We start from the raw sequence: 21,880 nt of genomic DNA on the forward strand, positions 1-21,880 counted from the left end.
CAGGCTTTTGTAGCTGACTGTGTTGTATCAGAAATCTCAATGCATACACTGAGTGCAGGCCTTTTTGTTTCTGGTTCTGTCTAATATTCTGTTGATCTTAGGGTTTTAGTGAAGAAGATGTGACTATTTTGTGTAGAAAGCAGTCAACAATTAGTGAGCATCCTCAAATGTAAATAAAAAATAATCACTTGAGATATAACTGAACCTTGTGATGATGATTTTTGTGCAGCAGTCTGTCTTCAGGAATGTAAGAACGGTGGAGAGTGCATTGGACCCAGTACGTGTCATTGTCCTCCGCAGTGGGAAGGAATCCAGTGTCAAACACGTAAGAATGATGTGGTCTACAATGTAAACTTTTTATTTCTGCACAGTTTAGAATGCTTCAGAAATGCACAATACCTGCAAATCCTGTCCTTTGGCTTATTTTAACAGAAATCTGTGTTAAAGGCAGGACAGACTACAGATTTCTGTGCCCATTCTGAAACTCTCTAGAATAAAAAGGTAGTCACAGACCACGCATGCAAATGGATAGATGATATGCTGCTGCAGTAGCCCCGAGAGATCATTGCTATGTACTGCTTTTAAACACACCTTATTCGTGTCCCTCTCTCTATCTCATTTATTCCTTTATTATTATATATAGTCAGTATGTTCCCGTATTATGTCTGCATCTTTGTATATGGCGATGGGGTTGGCAAGAGTATTGTTGGTTCCACAGGACTGTGAAGCTTCCTTCACTGAATTGTTAAATAACTAAAGCCACATATCCCTGTCTCTTGATCTAGCTGTGTGCAATCAGAAGTGCCTGTTTGGAGGCAAGTGTGTGTCACCTAATGTGTGCTCCTGCCGCCCTGGTTATACTGGAGTCCTCTGTGGGAAGAAAGTTCAGGTAACTGCAGTGTCAAGGTGCCGTTATAGATGTGGCAATTTGGAAGCCATTATTTAGTCCACCTGTCCAGAAAAGAAACACCAAATACACCAGGAGTGTTTTGTCTTACTTCTTCATTTCAGTCTCCAGTGAGGGAAAGGTCCTAAAAATCCTGACTTATTCTATTATTTTAGTCATTCCAGTACTTTTGACAATTTTTCCCAACACCTGAAGTAAATTTCCTTTTATTTTAGTTAAGTTGTTTCTTTTCCTAGTGGAGCCATTTTGGAAATGACTTCAACCATAACTCTTTTCTAAAGTATAGCCATTTTGGGAAGGAGTATCCCACTGTTGATTTTCTCAGCCGGTGTCAGGTCAAGCCCTAATATTTTTTTATCTACCTACTGCCTACACAGTCACTCAGTGTATCCTCCTTTCATGCAAACATTTATTGTTGCCAACTGTAACTTCGGGCATAGACTTATTTTTTGCATGGTAGTGAACAACGACCATTTGTCTGCTTTGTCAGATTCCTTTGTTTGGCCACTGACTATCTTTTCCGAAAGTTATTCAATTAAGTGTTATTACAACTGTTTTGGGTCTTCTGAAGTAGAAAGCATTCCACATCTGTCTGCATCATCTATGGTTTTCCTTTTAATTCTAGCAGATTTTAATACTTTTATGATGCAGAATTCACTTTGAAGAGCTGGAACATACCTAATTTTTGCACTGCTTGCTGGTACTATTCCTCTGCATTCATCTTTAATTACATGCCACTGTTCATGCTTGCACTGTTTTTTTTTAGAAACTATTCAGCTCTTCGGTCTCCTGCAACAACCAAAACAATGCAATCTATATTTCCTATTTTTTTTCTTTTTAGTACTTTGCCAGAGTCTTTTAATGTAAAATCTATACTGTGACTTCTAGCAATGCAGGTATTTTTTAGTGAGAAGCAGTTTAAATACAGGGAAAACAGCAACAGATTTTTACTTTCATCCAAGCATTGATTTCTCCCAGCTCATATCTTTTTTTTCTTTTTTTTTTTCTTTCTTTATCATGTGCAATATACAATGCCATTAACATCTCTGGTTAGATGTCAGATAATTTGCCAAAGGAGTAAATATGTGTAAGAAATCAGAACAGTAAATGACTGCTCCTATGTGCCTTGAAAATATAAAGCTATACATCACGATCACTGTAAAGATAAAACTGTAATGTTTGTGGCATGGATTTCCAAAACACATCATAACAAATGAAATAATTTAGACTTAAGTATTTGCATAAATACATCCTTTAAAGCATCAGCATTTTTTTCTTACCCCATAAAATACCTTGCTGATCAGTCGGGCAGTGCTATACCTCTCACTGACAAAATGGGCACATTTTCTTTCTCAAAAAACGAGCGAGCTTTATGCACAACCAGAACTTTATGTTGTATTTCCCCACGTCAGGAAAGCAGAAATTCATTACAATTGTTTCTTAAAAAAGTCCATCTATTATATTTACTTATTTTTCCTTCCAAGGTACAAAGACATCGTAATTGAAGAAAGGAAGTATATCAATTAAACGCTGCATGGATCTGTGACACTTGAAAATAGCAAGAAATTTGAAGGCATTCCCAGATCTAATTTAAATGAGGAAAATATTCAGAGTATTTAAAAAAAAAATCATGTTAGTTGTGAATTTTTGAAAAGCTTCAGTACAGCAAACTTGTAGTCATTGTAACATGTATGTTTCTACAATTCTCAGCTACCTCAGAGCCTCTGAATCTTCCCCAGATGGAGAGATTTCATGCATCATGCAAACCCAGAATTCCGCAGTCTGTTAATGTAGCCAACTATACTGCGTGTGAGCAAGATTGCAATATCTGCTGAGCACCTCTATGAAAGTAGATGGCACACAATCATTTGGGAATTGTACATTCTGTTTTTAAACATTGTTCATATATGTATTATTTGGAAGCATATAGAAGGAAGAGCACAGGTTTTTTTTTTTTGTTTGTTTCTTTTTAACTTTGTTTTCTTTTGTGTAGTAGTGAGGAAGGAGGGGCAGCCTAAAACAAGACTTCAGTAGTAGTGCAGGCAGGGCCATATGGCTCATTAACAGTCAACCAGCAGCAGACTACTTCTAGTTTATCTGTGGCAGGCCTTTGTATCCAGCAGCCAGACTCTGACTCTTCTTCATTATTTACACTCACATGTGTGCATGTGATTACAGAATGACTGCTGTGTCTGTAAGACTCTTTTATGCTCCTATTTTGAAACAGCATTTGGAAAGGTGAGAAAATAATGTTTCTTAGAGAAATGTGACAGTGTTTGACCCAGAGAGATCTTGTGCTGAACCTTAAAATAAGAGCTGGTAACAGTGGGAGTTTGCTGCACATCATGACATCTGTTTACATCTTCTCAGAAAGTATTTGCAAGCATCCATATGGGTGCTTTTTCCTTTACCTATTGCTCCAACCAATTGTTATCACCAACCAGCAGCAAGACAGTTTTGGAACAAATGAAATTCCAGTTTACTCTATGCTTCTTTCTTCCTTCTGCCTCTCCTTCAGCAAATGAGTTCTAGTAATAAAACTCCCTTTAAGCTAAGCATGTGAATTTACCATTTGGGGCTGTGAGTTGTTTTTCTTACAAAAAAAATAAACCTCATTATTTTTAATCTCATGAACCATATCCCATTTATATGCACTAATTCTGAATAGAAAGAAAATCCTGTTCCTCTTGCTATTTTCTGCCACTATGGGACGCCAACTGCCACTCATGGTTGTAAGAGCTCTCTGAGCTTACATTTCTCACCTTTCCATAGCCCTCTTAATCCATTCTGCAAAGTAAATTAGCATTTTCAGAGCTCAGCACCATTTCAGAATGATAATTTCTAAGTGCCTGGTGCATATTTCAAAAATGTTTTCAGTCTTCCACTTGCACTGTAAGTTTCAGTGGCTCCATGGCTTTTATTTTTAATCCAGCATCCAGGTGGCTGGGAACTGTTCTATTATTTAAAACCTGCTTCACTTGAACTGTTTCCTTTCTCACAGCTCACAAAGATCTCTATGAACAAAACCTGACTAGCTATTGGAACTGATGCCTCAAGCTGAAGATTTGAATACACAATATTTTCTAAACGTGGGCATGCTGATATTGCATAAGCTCATTTTGTAACAGCCCCCACTCCATGCATCTTTTAACTACAGAGGTGGTGCTCTCAACGATGAGGTGCCAGGAACAGCGTTTTGGTTAATGGCTGTGCAGCCTTCTGTTCACAAAACTGAACCAATACAAATACCCTTCTAGGATTTCAGTATGAATAAAGGGTTCTAATTAGTAACTTCTAGTATTTCCCACTGACTTTCCTTGTTGCTAAAGGCAGAAATAACTTCTTTTACATCTTCCAAATGCAAGCTGAGTGAAGAAAAGCACATCCAGACTTTTGCAACATTAGTAAAAAGCTCGTTGCCAATCTATGCTGTGTTTCTTTAAGCACACAGAGCAGGAAAATTACTGGTACAGGCGTAAGGACACATACTTCAAAATTTCTCTGTTAGTACAGTCCATCATACATGAAATAGTATTTACTGAATGTAACTAGAAAGCATATTGAAACAATGCAGTAATGCTGCTCAGTTTTACAGAAACTTAGTCAGCAGAAGTTGCATAGTTTATATACAGTGGTTTAAAAAAAAAAAAAAAAGTTCTAAACTTACATAGCACAGTCACAAGGTAGGCCAAAAAGAGTTTGGGGGCTTGGAATGGGGGGATGACAGGGTCTGCTGCAGGGTAACTAGTGCCAAGCTGAAATCTCTTACGCTGATTCTTAGCACATTGGAAAGGCTGCATTAATAGGAAAAGGTTTTCATGTAAGTAAATCACTGTTATAGTGTACATACAAAGTTTTTCCATCAGTATGAACAGCATCAGATGTCAGTTGGCAGAGAAAATGTGGAGCAGCAGAAGGTAAACTGCGTCAATATGGCATACAAGAATATTGTTCACTGAATTTTGTTGCATGATTTCCTTATATACTGAAGGTAACTATGTATGTCTGCTAACTCTACCAAAATTGCTCTGCAAGCAGGAGAAGTTCCTTTCCTAAGAGCACATTAAACATTGCCCATGATCTTTAAAACGCTGTTTAATGAGTATTTTTGAAGGAAGTAGTCACTTATATCACAGAAGAAACTACAGTCCTTGCAAGGACTTACCTTCCTACATCTATGTTCATATTACCCAAGATTTCAAAATTAAAAAAATAAAATGAAGTGGGTCACATTTGAAAGTTTCACTCTTTTTACAGGCATTAATATTATTATAGCTGAGGACAGAAAGTGAGCTTGCATTTCCACCTAACAAAAGCAAACCCTTGAAGAATAACCAATGCAAATGGTAGTATATGAGTATAAAAGCTTTACCTTCTTGTCAAATAGAATATCTATTGCCCAAATGAGAAAATCCAATGTTTAAATTCTCAGTTAAGCATTAACACCAAGGTACACATACAGAATCATGTAGGTTAGAAGAGGTTTTCAACGACTGAAGAGATTTATGCTGTTTCTCTTCTAAGAAGGCAGCACGTGGCATAGTTGTGTTAATTTATTCAACTTCTCATCACAGCTCAGTTTAGAAAAAAAATATTTGATTGCAGTGAACCAAGTAACTCCATTCTTGGTACAACCACTGATTGTGGAATATAAAATTTAGATGGTAAATTATACATTACATAAGAAACAAAGCCTTCCATGTGTACCTTTAAAATGACAGAATAATAGAAATACAACCAATGCACCTTCCTTACAATTTTCTCAGTCATTTTAATAAGAATCAAAACATCCATACAAGGTGGTATGCTTAGCTCTACTAAAAAAGTAACTTTTTCTGTATGCAAAATTACCTTTTCATTGGAAGATACATCTAGCCCCCAAAACAGCATGCTGTAACTGGCAAGCATGTTCAGCCTTTCAGTGAGTGGAAGGGAATGGAGAAACAAACAAAAGAGAATAAACACTGACAGCTCTTTAAGTAGATTTATGTGCAACTCTGGAAACAATCATTTGGATCTCATTTATAATACATCATGATTATACTCGACTTTGAAATAACGAGGACATTTACTAAAAATATTGTGCAGGTTTAAGTGGATTTTCTTAAAAACAGGAAAAAAAAAAAACAACACAGCAAACTCTTCAGCCAGTAGATGGTGCTGCATCCAAGCCGTTTCTAAAATATGCTATCACTTCTGATGTGTTCATACTGTTTATCTATTTTAACTATTTCTAAAAAGGTAACTATTTAAATTAGCAGTTGTTCTCACCTGCTCAGACACACCAACTACAGGTCTGCTTCATAGGCTTTTGTGGTATATAAATACATACACCATATATGTGGTATATATATACATATACAATATAATATATATACATAGGCCTGTAATACATCTCCTAGGTTCTAATTACTACTCTCACATTTGGCTTCTCTACTGATAGTCAGGCTTTCCAAGAACAATGCTGAGATATCTTTACATTTACATATTTCTACTCGCTTTCTCTGAAATCTTGGGGCTGATGCCATTTATTTCTTTCATTCACTGCCCTGCAACTAGCATTTCATTTAAGGTATTCAGCTTCACTTCTGAATTACTAAATTTTTGCTTGATTACCATAGCAAGCTGTGATACATATACAGAATTTCACTGTCATAAAACCTCTTCAAGTAGTATTGATGAAGTCATCTTGTTCCATCTGTGAAAACCACTTTTTTTTTTTTTAACCAGCATGTCTGAAACATTCAGTGCATCACAGTAAAAGCACCAAAAAAATACATTCCTCTTGTTCTATCCCACGTTCACGGCAGCAAATCATCCATAAGAAAAGCTTCTAGCAGGTTTCAAGTGAACTAGTTACAACAGCCTCTGAAGCGAGGGTGGAGAAAGGCTTCTCAACTACACAGAGCAGCAACTACTTCATAAAAGAAAATAGCAGCCTTATAAATATAAATATACCATTTAATGTCTTCCATCTGTCTTCACTATGCTTTGTTTCTGTTCTAGACAAGTTTGGTAAACATGAATGCCCCATTTCTTTTATTTCCAGTCAATGTTTGTCAGTTTGTTATCCCTGGAAAAACGCAGCCTTCGTTTTCCCTTGGACAGGGATACCATGTTTGGCCTGGTTCAACTTGCGTGTTTTGGCAAAGCTTTCCTGTGCTGTAGCTTTCAAGAAATAGGACAGACAAAACACAGCACAGTGGTTGTTGAAGTCTCAATCAGATCTGCAATCTTCTCAGAAGGCTGCAAAAACCAAATGAGGCCAAAATGCTCAGGAGGGAAGCCTCAGCATCCTCTGTGCAGGTGATGTGCAGCAAGAAGGGCTCATCCTCACTGCAGGCCAATAGATCCCCATTATGTTGCTCCTGCAGACACAATCTTGAACATGAATCATCAATGCCTACATCTCTGTAAGGAAGATAAAGACTCCCCCTATCTTACTCGGATAAGGAAAAGAAATAAATTGGAAGCAGAAGAAATGATCAGATACTACAGTTGTAAGAGTGGTCAAGATAAGGACTCTTTTAAGGTATTAGCATGGATTAAGCTTTTAGAAGGTAACAGTGGAACTGTCTTAATGTGTACTTTTTTTTTTTTTTTTAAATAAAGCTTAACTGATGAAGATCAAATCTGACTGTGGTGACGGGCAGGAAGTATACACAAATCAATAATCAGGATTTTGATAAGATGCCTTGCAGTTTGCTTCTTTCTGAAACATCAGCAAACTTCATGCTTCTTTTTCAACTGTGTCATCTTAACAAAAGTAAGTTATACTTGCACTAACAACCCCTTCTTATAGTCTGAATTAAGGAGGTTTTGTTTCACGTGCTTTTTGAAAAAGCACATTGCTAATAAAACACCACAATTCCAGTCTGAAAAATAAATAATCAAATAGAAGAGCACACATCCGATCTGAAGTATTTTATTTGAAGAGTAAGTTTTACTTCAAGTTCAGCTCTATCAACCAAAACATAATAGCTCTGCTTATGAAGAAAAGTGAGAACAGCAGAAAAACATATACTACACATACAGTAGAGTGCATCATACACTACACACAGTTGGATATTTTTAACAGCTTTATTACTATCAGCAATACTCTTTCCATACAGAAATGAATTTACTCAGAATACTAAAGACAAAAAGCTACCTGACTTCAACTAATTACCACTTAAGTTCCTCCCTATCTCTTCCCTCAGATTTTATTTCTGCATGAAGAGTTACAAGAAATTACAGCTTATCTTTGCTGAAGCTGTTTCATTCCTTTCTTTTCTTTGTGCACTGTAGACCAGAGTAGGGCAGTCGACATCTGCACACGTTCGGAGCTATGCATTTTCCTCCATGTTGACAAGGTAGTTTACATACAGCTGAAATGAGATACCAGACACACAATACATCTTCTGCACAACACATGATCATTTTTCTTCGTCTTACTGTGCTAACACAATTGTTCCCTGGTGGACCATGTTGGGACAGCATAAATAAAAGCACAATGGAAGAACCAAAAAGCAATGCTTCTCAATTTATAGCATCATGGCCTTCACTGGAATACAGCCACAGTGCATCTAGTCTTATTTGTGCTCCATTCCCCTTTTGAAATACCATCATTTCTGTTGTTCTTTAAAGTTCAGACTGTCTTTTAGATGGATGTCTCCATGAGAGTGAGGGAATGTAAAACTATAATGTGATGGAAAGCGCAGCAATAACAGCAGAGTAGCAAAGTCCTGGGCTGCAGCAAGTGAGGACAAGCTCAAATGAAGCAGCCATGGATACAAAAACAAAGAAAAGAAGGGGAAAAAAAAAAATCTGCTTACCCTTGGAAGGCATCAGGTACACAAAGATCTCCAGTGAGAGATACTTTTGCCTCCACTGCCAACCCTTAAATGAGGTCTGGGGTGGATCCAGGCTCCACCCCACCAGTTACTTAGATGCATGCATCAGAGCCCCCAGGGATGGCCCTGCCTTCACACCAGGTGTTCAATTACTAGTTCAAGCCCTGATTTAGCATTTCCCCTACAGGGAGCAATAAAAAATTCTGCTGAAACTTCTTCAAGGCAGTTTTTGGATCCACAGATCCACATGCAAACAGTTTCTATGTACTAGGTACTGCTTACACATTGCCATCCTTCCTTAGGAGGAGTGGAGGACCAGAAAGGCAACGGTCAACTAAGCAGGCACAGCCATAAGTGCACCCTGTTGTCATACAGCAGCCAAGATAACACACAAGAGGGCTGCAATTTTCTTATAAGCACCTTTGCTAAGAGAAGTCAAATAGGAAAAAGATTTAGTTAATTCAGGCACAGTTGTTATTTTGATATTCAGAACCTGAGTACTTCTACCGTTATTGCTGGTGCAGGGAGTGGAGTCAGGCATTCTGCAATTTCTACGTCCCATACTTACCTTTTAACATCACCCTCTATCTCAATACACTGTTGAATACAAAGAATAAGCATTTTCCCAATCAAATGGGAACATTTGTTTGTTATTGCTTGTTGGACAACATACATATTGCAGAAGAGCTAATACTAGCAAATTTGGACTCCTTGAATCACACAAATATTATATATGCAGGAGGATTTAAACCAGAGACCTTGCACCTACCATATCCTGGTCAAAAGCAACATTTAAGTGAGTTATCTCTCAGCATCCCAGAAAGCAAACAAAAAGCTCTCCTTTTTTCAGCCTCAGGCCTATCACCTTTGGCATCAGGGCAGCACTGTTACAGGCACACAGGGCCATGCAGCTCCGAGCAGATTTTATAACCTTCATTTGCTTTTGTGAATCAAAATTTTCTGAAAGTACTTGCTCAGTAGGAATTTTGAGTACAGAAAACTTTCTCTTGCTTTTTTAAAAACACCTAGAGCTGATTCTCCCAATTTATCTTCAAAGTGAAAAGCAAGTTTCAGTTCTCCACATCTGTAAAATTTACTGAAGTTTCTAAACAATATCAATAGTAACAGCATTTCTATAATGGCTGTTTTTTGGTTCTTTAGACTGGAACCTCAGTTTACAGTAAATATTTCAGAAATACAGTGTATTCAAAGTAATGAATTTGGCAACAAATGAGATTTGAATTTGAAGTCACTTGAAGTGAAAAAGTTACGTTTTTCTGACCAAGCTAAAAAGCTATCTATTCCTGACACATATACATAAGATCCCCAGTATGCAGAAGAACTTCTCATTTACTGTTCTAAGACACTTCCAGCAGCTTTGTTAGGCACTGAAGATTTGAACACTGTACTGTATAAATCAAACAAGTAGAGAAGGGATACAAGAAAAATGTCAGAAGTTATTTACCTAAGTGACATGCTCCACCGACCCATCCAGCTGGACAGCTACAAATCCCAGGAGCCACACAAGCTCCATTATTCCGGCAACCTTGAGGGCAAATTGCTAGAAGAAAAGAATGGGAAAGAGAACAGGATTTATAAAACTGATATAAAAGAATCCTGACAGAATGAAATATTCAGAATGATACAAATCAAAATGGCAAAATACATTTTATTCCAGGTCAGATGCTCAACTAGTATTACTCCAAAGGCATTTCCAGGACCAGGGAAACAAACAAACAAACAAACAAACAAAAAAAAAAAAATTAAATTTAAAAAAAGGAAAAAGAAAATATACATATACTAAGTATTTAAGTTTAAATGTTAACATATGCACGCTTTAATGTGGAATAACTTGACAGTATTTTTTCTGAATACATACCAGTAATGCAGGTTCTTTGATTCTGTCATAATGTAGTGACACTTCCATAGTTATTAGCCTCTTAATCCTTTTAAAATGTTTTTGTTACTGCTGTTACATTTTTATTGATATGTCCTGAGACAAAAAAAAAAACTTCAAACTACTTCAGTGATCTATCCGGCAAATTTTGTTTTTACTACTTGAGTCTCATTAGGCTGCCATCAGGACTTACAGTGTTTAGGGACTGTCAGCACTTCAATCAGCTGTGGTAGAGATGAAGCAGTACTCACCTTCCTGGCACCTTGATCCTGTCCAGCCAGAAGCACAAAGGCACTTCACAACCCCATTGACAGAGATGCATTCCCCGCCATTTTGACAGCCTCCTTCACAGCTTACTGCAGAGAAACAGCATGCACAGTACATTCAGGAGCAGCACAGGTAACTGAGTAATTATCTGTACGTCAATTACTTATTTCATCACATCTGTAACGACTACAAGTTTGAGTATTCACTGCAAGGCACATCATCAGGAATTAGCAAGGGTGACAGAACCATGTCAGCACATGCCAACTCAAAATATAGTTAAAATTAAGCATGAGTTTGTTGGCCTCTTAAGAGTACTGAGGGTGCTAACAAACATGATTATCATGGTGCCACAACCGCCACCCCCCCCCCCAAAAAAAAAAAAAAAAACACCAAAAAAACAACTGTAAACCAATAGCTAAGCAGCTACATCACAGCAACTACTGACATGTGTTCTTATCAATCTAGCCAAATCAGAGCTGATAAGTCAGTAATATGTGGTCTAGGATTCACGTATTTAATTTTCTGCCAGTTCCTACATATAACAAGAGGAAGAAGAAGGGGATTATTACTTTGACAAATGAAACTATGACTATACTCCAGTCAAGTGGAGCTTTACTAAAGGCCAACTACGTAAGCCTCCTCATTTCAGAATTGTTCTACATATCAAAGCCCTGAAGGCTTAATTAAGCATTATTTATGCCAGACATATGATTAATATCAACTGTGGACTGCAATATTGCCTCTGAAACATGGCATAATTGCTGTTCTGTACAATCAAAAGCATCTTTTCACAAGAATGAATGTAAATATATACAACTTTTTCACTTTAAGGAAAAGAAGCAACTATCCTTCATTGTAACAATGAACAGTCTGAATGTCTGCTCAATACTTCACACTTAAGTTTAAATCTTTCTTCTACCACAAGTTATGAGCATGAATTCAGCTAACGGATTTCTGGTACAAATGCTGAACTGCAAGGGCAACAAATCAACTAGAACCAGAAAAGCTCTTCAGAGCCTGTTTCATATTCCTCTATCATACAGTATAAGTTACTGTTTTTAATAACACATTGCACTTCACAGCAAGTTTGCACAGGCTATAAGCCATCACATTTCATCACATCCTTTGCCTCACAGCGAGACCACCAGAAACTGTAGTACATTTGCTCAGGTAGAGATCCAAATCTAGCCTATAGCACGAGCACAAACTAAATCCATATTCTACTTTCTCTGTTTAAGAACCTATCATCTTCCTTCTGATTCAGATTACTCTGAAAAGGTGAAGTTCTCCCTGCTACACAGATCCCACCAACCTACACTTTCAGTTGGCTTTTAAGAAATAAAAAAGAGTATTTGAAGTCTTTTGCTAGAAAATGAACTCGACCATGTTCCAGTTTACCTCATCACTGTCGGTACTGCTAAGTCCACTCAAAACGAAAGGTTATTTCTCAGTGCATTACACAGTACTGCGTTACAAGGTAGTGTCTCCTGATGAAGATTATATTAACAATTTTTATATCAGTGCATTATCAGTGGCATTTGCATTGCCATTCAATCTCATTAATATCCCAGAGCTATAGGTTGAGGTTCTGCAAATGTAGATATTATCCTGCTAGGTATGCTCAGGTCAAACTCTCTTCATAAAATACACCAAATCCTACAGACAACCCAACAGGATTTCAGAGCTGCAAAATCTAGTCAAGTTCCTTCTCAAGTCTCCAAGAGGTTACACTCCATGTAAACTCTTGTAGCTATTTCACATTAGGAAGGAGATAAAGCAAATGCCCACAGGATAAATATCAAGAATAAACAGAGACTCCAGCAAGGTGCTTCCAGCTGCTCTGACCATGGTTGGAAGGAACGCTCATCAAGTTCTTAGCAACAGCCCAACTAATCTGGAGGATGGACTCAACGATTTTTAGAGGTCCCTTCCAACCTGTACAATTCTATGATTCCATAATTTAACAGTGCTTCTTCACCGAGAACTGATGGTAAGTTTCTAAGAGTCACAGGCTTTTTTGCTGAAAGAAAAACAATGATTTCTTCTTCACTTTCTGGAATATCTTGCTTACTACACTGGTTTCCCCTCAAACTGTTTCAAGATCACTTCCCTCTTTATCCTAGAATTCAAGAATTATCATCAATAGTCTTATAAGTTCCTAACTTAGCAACATTTCCTGGATTGCCCTTTCCAACCCATGCATATATTAGGCTTCACAAAACCATAAAAATTGGTCTTTATAACTCCTCACTATCACTTTATATCTCCCACTATCACCAAGACCTTGCTATGTGTATCTTTAGCAGCTTGCCCTCAATACTGCCATCTTACAGATGCTACACCAGTTTCAGCTACCTAACGCATTAATATCCATCTATTCAAACCACCTGATTATTCAGGAAGTCTGCTATATCACTGAACAGAATTTAAATCATTTAATATCACATAACACATCAACACTGTATTTGCAAGAGTCAAAATTATCTCAAATTCTCCCAATAAATTTCAGTACAGACACTGCATACCATTATCAAGCACACAAACCCTCTATTTCAGGCATGTCCCACTCACGTGGCCCAGCCCACCCTGCAGCCACCCCGTGCCCCACATGCCATCATGGCAGTGGCTCTTCCCTGTCGAGTGGCCCAGCCCAGGCACACACTCAGTGCTCAGCAACAGCCAAACACCGCTGTGTGATTGGCACTGTCTGGGCTGAAAGAGGAACATGGGGAGGGTGCTCTGCAGTGCCAGCTCAAGTTATGGCAAATAATTCTATGCAGTTTGATACGTTAGCTAAACACAGTCCTGTAAAGAGCAAAAAATATGCAATCATGCTTTCTGTTTTGATAAAGGAATTTGAGAATAGGGCTTAAGATTGTTGTTAAGATCATCAATTTTTTGTTATAGTTCCAACTCTATTTTCAGTGAACATAACTACATTACCTGCAATTTTTCAAATGGAGTATACTGAGATGCAATCAGATATTTGACTCAAAAATATGACCATTTTTTATTTAATCTTTTTTCATGAGACCTTTATAAGATCTCTCTTACCAGAAGGAAATATCCTTCGCTTCACAATATTCATGTCATCATTTTTTTGGCAGTATGTAGGTTTGTGAACAACTGTTTCAAGGATGAAGCACACTAAGAGTAAAATTCCATCAAAAATCTCTGACAAACGCCTTGAGAACTCACTAAGAATTGCAGCCACTGCCACTGAGCCAGACTGATGCATTAGTTTCACAAAAACAAGGTCAAATATCTCACTAGTTTTATGATTTTGTTGCTCTCTTTTTATATTTTAATTTAAAAAAATGTAAAAAAATGGAATGTTTTTTTGCTGTTACACATTAGCTATATTACATATAAAGGCTGCTCCAAAAGTAATGTCTCCTGTTTTATTATGCTGGCCTATGACACCAGAAATGTCATGTTGCTGATATAGCAGAAGAGGGTGAACCTTCCACTGTTCCCTTAAATTTGTTGCCATGTGTCAGATGGCAGCAGAGGGCCAGTCTGACAAAACGGCATCTGACATGGAAGCGTGTATGAAGCAAAGGTGCTGAATTCTATCATGTGAAAAAAAAAAAGGCATCTACTGACATTCATCAGCATTTGCTGAAGATTTATGGAGGCCAAACAGTGGATGTGAGCACAGTGAGGTGATGAGTGATGTTTCAGCAGTGGCAACAGGTGCTCATCTCCACTGGTGCAGATTTTACAAGCACTGCATGCAAGCTTTTGCTCTTCAAAATGCAAAAATGCATAGCTAATGGTGGTGACTGTGTAGCTGAGAATTTGCCCTATCAAATACTATGATTGTGCTCTTTGCACCTACTGTAGTTTTCCTGAAAATAAATAGAAGGCATTATGTTCAGAGCAACCTATGTATTTTATATGTGGCCTAAGACAATTCCTTCTCACTGAATGTGGTCCAGGCAAGCCAAAAGGCTGAACATCCATGCTTTGGCAACGCATTTTTTGACAGTAACGTCAGAGGTCTAGGGAATTAAGGTCATTATTTCAAAGTGCATTACAGTCTGAATTTGAGAAGTCCCCAATGCATTTAATCTGTTCTCAAACTTTGAGCCTTTCCATGCTAACACTTGTGTTTTACTCACCCTTATGACAGTATCTGCCCCCATAGCCAGGTGGACATCGGCATTTTCCAGGTCTCAGGCACTCCCCACCATTTTTGCATTTTGGATAACATGTTGCTATAAGAAAGATAACAAACGTAGGTGAAACTTACTGAAGCTAATGCTTAAATACATAAGAAAAGTGCATTCTTTCAGTCACCAAATGCACAGTTTGTCTTCACATTTCCTAAGATACGTTTGCTCTGCCATCCCATGTTGCACAGGGTAACCCTGCACAGAAAGCATCATTCTGAAGCTCTTAAACACTTAAAACTAAAGAAAAATTTGCACTGTAGACAGAACAGAGAGAAGATGTGGTCGTATTAAAAAGTAAAAAGAATACAGCTTGACTGTGATAGAAGTTTTTGATAATTTAAGGCAAGAAATAGCAGGGGACAAACGAGGTGATAAGAAGAAATGTGCATAAGCTCAATGTAGCAGAATTCAAGGGAAGTCCAGTCTGACTGCAAATAAATTACTCAGCACACAGCCCTCCTTTTACTAGTCCTAAATCATTCCTCAATCAGATCAGCTTTCTGAGAAAACATTTGTTTATTCACACTCAAATTCTAGGACCCTATGTGTTTCAGAGTCTCATCTGAATTAATTGCAGGTGCAAGATGAATTCTCACCATCACACTTCCTTGTCCTTTGCCTGGATAAGTGAGAAGTCTGAAACAGTGGGAAGAAAAAAAGACAAGCACTGAATAAAACCACTGCTTGGTGTCAGTGTGAGGGCAAAAATCCAGTTGAGAAGTAGAGGATTTTTCATATTAATAACTGTAGAATGAGTACTTGCATACAAATAAAGGACACAGACGTATGATAGAACCATTCAGCACTCAGCACTACATAGCTTTTTAATCAGATACTTAGTTGATTGGAAATATCACAGAAGAGCTCTCAATTTAAGGAAAATTCTATTTCTGTGTTATTTCATAGGTTTATTGTGTTTGTTTTTGTCCCCACAATTGGCAGCAGTATCAAAATATCACTGTGGAGTTGCATACAGTCAGAAAGAGTGGCTCTGTCCTGAAGATCAAACAGTTAAATTTGGTATCACTAGTATGAAGAAAGCATAGCAAGTAGGAATCACTGGTGTGAAACAGGAAAGAAACCAAGAGAATAGCAATGAGATCCTAAAAAGACAGTATTGTGTATTATGCAGTGCTGGGACTCTACGCTATGCTTATTGACTAACTGTGACTATCTGGACATCCAAGTACTTAGATATATTTATAGGATAGATCTGAAGACTCTCCATAAGGCTTCAGAAAGCATTTCAACATAGGGCTACAGCTCTGATGAAAAGATACTATGCTGAAATCCACAGTCTACAAACTGCACATCTTTTCCTTATGTTAGTTTTACCCTTTGCCAAAATATCTGCAACGGTTCTTTGCCTTCCCAGAACAAGCTTGACTCTATCTATAGGGAAGAACCTGATCTGCAGCTGCTCACCAGAATAAAAGTTATGCTAGAAGCACCTTAAGTATTCTACAATACCTGTGTCCAGAGATCCAAGGACAGCTCATAGGTGGAATCTCCACCAGAACTTCTACATACAGCCTTGCCTGTCTCTGCAATCCCACTTGGAGCAAGACAGCTAAGTACTAAAAATCTTCTCCAAGCACCTCACTCAATCAGAGAGAATGAGCCCTACAAAAAGTGTAGCTCAAAGTTTTTCCTCCGTTACACTCATGATATACAATTCCATGTCTAAAACTATTCTAAAGCCTGCACTAAGCAAAGATTCGTGTATATTAATTGGGTCCGCTCACCTTGCAATCAAAAATTTAAACAACAGTTTCAAGACCATCTATTTTAAAGATCAGACTTCTTTCGCCAAAATGTCCTTTTCTTTTTTTTTAATTTTTGTTTGTTTGTTTAAATGATGGAACAGATCTTCCCCTTTCTATCTGTATCTCAAGAGCCAGCGAATGTAAGACACATCACCCTCTTTTTTGCCCCTTTCAAGACCATGATGTTCACTTAAAAAAAAAAAAGCACAACACACACACAGTCAGTTAGATGCAATTTGCTGCACCTGTCACACATCCCATTTCAAAGCTTGAAAAAATTACATTTCAGACGAAGGCAAAGCAGCTTTTCCTGGTTACTGAGTTTTAGCCACAGAACTCTATACTTAAACTTCTCAAGACATGGATCAGAACTCAGCCGTGTTGTGCACACCCACGGGAACAAGCTTTAAAACCTAACCCAGCTCCACACCTGCCGGCACAGCAGTGGGACATGCCAGCGACTGCTGGGCATGTGACACCTGGGAAATGAGATTTTCCGAGCACAATGCAGTCTGAGTAAGCAAGGGATGCAGAGAGCAACCTGCCTTCTGCACACGTTTTTGGCTTCTCCTTAGTACGCATCTCACTAATCCCACCTAGAAACATCAGTTCACGTTCCTCACGTCTGGACGGCAGTCAAGCCTCAAAAAACACCTCTCCTTGCTCAGGAAAGTTTACACGTCCATAGAGAAAACGACAAAAAACAAGCCGATGCAGAAGCCTAGGGCATTTAGGCAACCTTCACGTGGAAAACGTGACGTACCACAGCACCGCCGCACCACCTCTCGCGCGCCCTGCCCCTCGCCCCCCGCCCCGCCGTTACCGTGCTGGCAGAGCTCGCCCTCGTAGCCCTTGGAGCAGAGGCAGGTGCCGTTGCCGAGGCACAGCCCGCCGTGCAGGCAGCGCGGGCTGCAGGCCGCCGCCGGGCCCCAGCTGAGGGGCCGGCCCGCCCCGCGGGAGTACTGCGGGTACTGGGCGCTGCCGCCCCGCATCCCGCACAGCACCAGCCACAGCCCCAGCAGCAGGCGGGGCCCCCCGCGGCCCCCGGCCCGCCGTGCCATGGCCGGGACGTTCCGCTCGGCTCCCGCTCGCTCCTCTTTCCTCCCTTCGCTCATTCACGCTCCCGTCGTTTTTCTCCTTTCGGTGTTCCTCCACTCCTCCCCCTCCTCACCCTTTCACCCCCATTTTAGCGCCTCTCGCCGTCAACCTCCCGCCTCGCTGCAGCCGCCCCCCGCCTCTCCACGTCAGGCTGAGCGCGAGGTGCGGGGCTGAGCCCTGGGTTACAAACCTCAGTTGCTCTGCTGCAGGCTTGCAGGCCTTTGTCCTGCCTACTGCTAGCTGAGATTAAACCTCCCAGTTGTTAAGCAAAGAATTTCACTCACTGCTTGTAAATCTCAGGAGTCAGTACTGGGACCAGTGCTCTTTCATATCTTCATCAGTGACATTCACAGTGGGATTGAGTGCACCCTCAGCAAGTTTGCAGATAATTCCAAGCTGTGTGGTGCGGTCAACACTCAAGGGATAGAATGACATTCTGAGAGACCAGGACAGGCTCCAGCAGTGGGCCTAGGGGAACCTTGTGAGATTCAACAAAGCCAAGAGCGAGGTGTTGCACCTGGGTTGCAGCAACCTTCACTATCACTACAACCTGGGGGATGTAAGGACAGAGCACAGCCCTGCCGATAAGGAACTGAGGGTACTGGCAGATGGCAGCTGAACATGAGCCAGCAGTGTGCCCTCACAGCCCAGAAAGCCAATCCTGGGCTGACGGAGAGTTGGACTGCATGACCTTTAAAGGTTCCCTTCCAACTTAAAAGATGCTGTGATTCTAACCTGGAAAAGCCAGTGCTACATGAAAAAAGAAAAAACAACAACAGCAAAAAACAGAATAGGAGAAAGATAAACACAATATAAAGAGTTTAATGACTGAGCAGCTACTGGGTGGTTATTTAGCTGGACTAAGTTCTATGCAGTTCTGATGAGATCATTTTACCATGAAACTTAGAAGTTATTACCAGTTATTGGCTATTGCACCTGTTTACAGGATGACATCTTTTAGCCACAACTCCTGTAACGTAACTGATCTCTCACCTCTTGTGAACTAGAAACCTTAACTTCTCCTCATTTTTATCTCAAAGGTCAGGCTCAGGTGTGAACACTGTGTCATAGTGCTTCAGAGATAGCTTGAGGAAGGGAAAGGACTGAGGTATGGAACTCAATGCCATTTTGCAGACGGGAAAAAGGGAAGGAATATGAGTTTCAAGAGGGCTCCTCACCCAGCATGAAGTCTCTGGGATATGTTGTTTGAATAACATTCTGCAACAAATAAACACCAATGTTTTAGTTCAAATGTGAAAATATCTTCAGGTACAAGAACACACACACACACACACACACACAAAAAAAAAAAAAAAAAAAAGGGAGAGAAAATGTTTTCCCCCTCATTACTGCCCATCTTTCATGAGCATTTCCTATCATTTTTAAGTATTTCCCAGAGAAAGCACATGCTTTCAATGCCGAGATTGAGCCCAAGAGAGTATTTTTAGAAGAGTTTTATTGACTAACAGCAATAAAAAGACAGTAAAAACACTTACACAAAGGATAGAGAAAACATACTTCTTCAGAAAAGTGAACCTCGTATCTCCTGTAAAACCAGGGAAAAGCAAGCCTTACTTAAGCTGTGAGATTTGGCTTTGAATTTGTTTCATGATGGCATGAAGCAGCTTGATTTGTTGACTAGATGAAGCAGTAGTACAACCTGATAACTGAATTCACTTGGATTGGAAATTAAAGTTTGTAATTGTTTGATGGAATAAAAGGAAAAAAAAAAACAACCTGTTTCTGTCAGAAAGAATTGATTTCATATCAGTGAAGTGTGGAACATACGCTTCGTAGAGAGATGAAAATACAAGGGAAATCTGTTACTAATATTACAGAGCGCTATTTTGTTGGTTTTTTTTTTTTGGTAAAGATTAAGGTACAAATGTTATAATCTTTGCAAAACCATACTTAGCCTTTCAGAGAGCAAAGAGTCATGTTAAATGATTAAACAGGAGAACCCTATATGACTAGTACTTAATTGCCAAAAACGGGCACAAATTCTCCTCTTGTTTGTACCCAGGCAAGCAGAGCAAATTTAGGCAATACCAATACACAATTACATTCATTGCTAATTTGCAAACACCCTTTCAAGTAATATTGATGCTGAATGAAAACACCAATGATATAATTACTTGTGCTCATGTTATTATAGTTGGCAAATTTACTATCTAGTATAAAAGTGTCCACATCCTTTTCCTATTGCAGTTCCAGTTGTGTATTCATATTCAGTATTCCCTTTTGTAAATGTAAGGGTAATTGGATTGTGCAGATATAGCACTCTTGGTGAAATTGCTTGTCAGATATATATTAGGGAATAAATTCTTTCCAAATGGAATAGCTTTGTTTATGCCAATCCCACAAGAACAGAAGGAGAGAAAGAATGGAGACACTGACTGTGGACTATATTGTTCTCTGGGTACATCATAATTTTACAGTTCCTCAAGTTCTGCCAGTAATTTTGACCATACTGAGTACTTCACATAATTATTTTTCTATTTTTGACTTTTCTCCTTATGATGGTTTAGCATGAAATTGTGTGTTTCTGATATTAATGCCTAGCAACAATTCATTCACACCAAGCTCTTTTCAGGTTTTAATGACTATTCTCATTATTCATGTTGAGAGTCTGATTTTTAAAGTACTATTTGTTTTCAGTCCCTTATCCCATCTTCTCTATTCCAAAAAGATGACTCGTGGTAGCTCAGATTAATTAAGACTCCCCCCTTCTGTCTTTTCTCCTTTCTTTTTTAATTGCATCTCTTCCCAGGTTTCATTTGAGGATCTTAAAGTAATTAATAAGAAAGGAAATAATCGTAATTTGAAATATGGCAGGTGCCCCTTCAATTGAGCTAATTAAATGCAAAGACTATATTAAATAAGCTTGCCCAGGTGTTTCATTGAATGAAATAGATTTGTTTAAACATTATCTTATGTAGGAAGGATTAAGTTTCTTCACCATCTTTGTGCGTCTAAATTCATCTCAGGGCTTATCAAATTTGCTGAGTGCATGTCTGCATTTTAAGGGGGCTTGTACCATATTAACAGGGGTTTTCACTGAAAACAGAAGTGCCTGCATGCATCAGACATGTTTTAGTCCTAGAAGCAGGATCTTATTTTAAAAAAAAAAAACAAAAAAAAAATTCCAATTAATGTGGTTGCTAATATAGAGTTCACTTTTCACCAAGAAAACTCACATTCAGTCATGTTATAATTGTTGTACTTGACTCTTACCTTCAAACTGAATAGCAGATAAAGCGGTTTTAGAACCAGGACATTCAGGGGCTCATCTCTTGCTTTTTTAAGCAGTTGAGGAAGGATTGTGAACATTCTTCTGTTTACTGGCTACATGCATCATAGATAGTAATATTTAACAGCCCCACTGGTGGTGTTGCTCTTCAGCCTGGAGAATAAGACAGTGATGATGTCAAACCTGCATTATAGCCCAAACTAAGGACCTCAGCTGTGATTCTGCTCCATGTAAGGCATAACAGATACATGGGGACAGAGCTCCCCATGCTGTGTTCCAGTTTGTGCATGTTGCCCCTTGTCCTGTCTCTGGGCAACACTAAGAGCCTGTCCCCATCCTCGACATCCATGCTTTAGACTTTCATAAACATTGATAAGATCCTTGCTCAGTCTTGTCTTTTCTAGGCTGAACAGTCGCAGGGCTCTCAGCTTTTCCTCTGAAAGGAGATACACCAGGACCCTCATCATCTTTGTGGCCTTCTGGTGGACTTTCCTTAAAAGTTCCCTGCCTTTCTTGAACAAGGAAGCCCAGAACTGCACACAGTACTCCAGATGTGACCTCACCAAGACAGGAGTGGGGGGGATAACCTGCTGGTCACATTCTTTTTAATGTACTCCCGTTGCCATTGGCCTTCTCAGCCACACAGACATCTCACGACTAACCTATTGTCCATCAGAACACCCAG

General features: G+C 39.1%; 2 protein-coding genes across 2 annotated transcripts in view; one reads left to right on the top strand and one right to left on the bottom strand.

The window, feature by feature from the left end:
• VWDE (von Willebrand factor D and EGF domains) overlaps window positions 1-4,710 on the top strand; it is a 39,304-nt gene extending 34,594 nt beyond the window's left edge. Inside the window, exons 28-30 of the mRNA XM_042817027.1 lie at window positions 230-325; window positions 786-889; window positions 2,392-4,710. Of these exons, the coding sequence (XP_042672961.1) occupies window positions 230-325; window positions 786-889; window positions 2,392-2,412 (221 nt within the window). The 3' untranslated portion in view covers window positions 2,413-4,710. The remainder of the gene's footprint in view (window positions 1-229; window positions 326-785; window positions 890-2,391) is intronic.
• Window positions 4,711-7,870: 3,160 nt separating this feature from the next.
• LOC122159610 (von Willebrand factor D and EGF domain-containing protein-like) lies at window positions 7,871-17,908 on the bottom strand. Its single transcript, XM_042817380.1, has 5 exons — window positions 17,671-17,908; window positions 15,028-15,123; window positions 10,888-10,992; window positions 10,205-10,300; window positions 7,871-8,274 (listed from the first exon to the last, which is right to left on the bottom strand). The coding sequence occupies exons 1-5, from the start codon at window positions 17,906-17,908 to the stop codon at window positions 8,165-8,167; spliced, it is 645 nt and encodes a 214-aa protein (XP_042673314.1). The 3' UTR covers window positions 7,871-8,164.
• Window positions 17,909-21,880: the final 3,972 nt, after the last annotated feature.

The sequence above is a fragment of the Centrocercus urophasianus genome, unplaced genomic scaffold, assembly GCF_019232065.1.
Source record: "Centrocercus urophasianus isolate 14NV4802_14NV808 unplaced genomic scaffold, USGS_Curo_1.0 seq_16, whole genome shotgun sequence".
NCBI lineage: Eukaryota > Metazoa > Chordata > Aves > Galliformes > Phasianidae > Centrocercus > Centrocercus urophasianus.

Bases quoted from the DNA above. Each gene is read 5' to 3' on its own strand.
- LOC122159610 (XM_042817380.1), bottom strand. From the start codon at position 17,908: ATGGCACGGCGGGCCGGGGGCCGCGGGGGGCCCCGCCTGCTGCTGGGG. The intron at 15,124-17,670 runs GTAACGGCGGGG...TCTTTCTTATAG, and splicing joins GGGCGAGCTCTGCCAGCACG to CAACATGTTATCCAAAATGC. The intron at 10,993-15,027 runs GTGAGTAAAACA...GTTTCTCTGCAG, and splicing joins GGGCAGATACTGTCATAAGG to TAAGCTGTGAAGGAGGCTGT.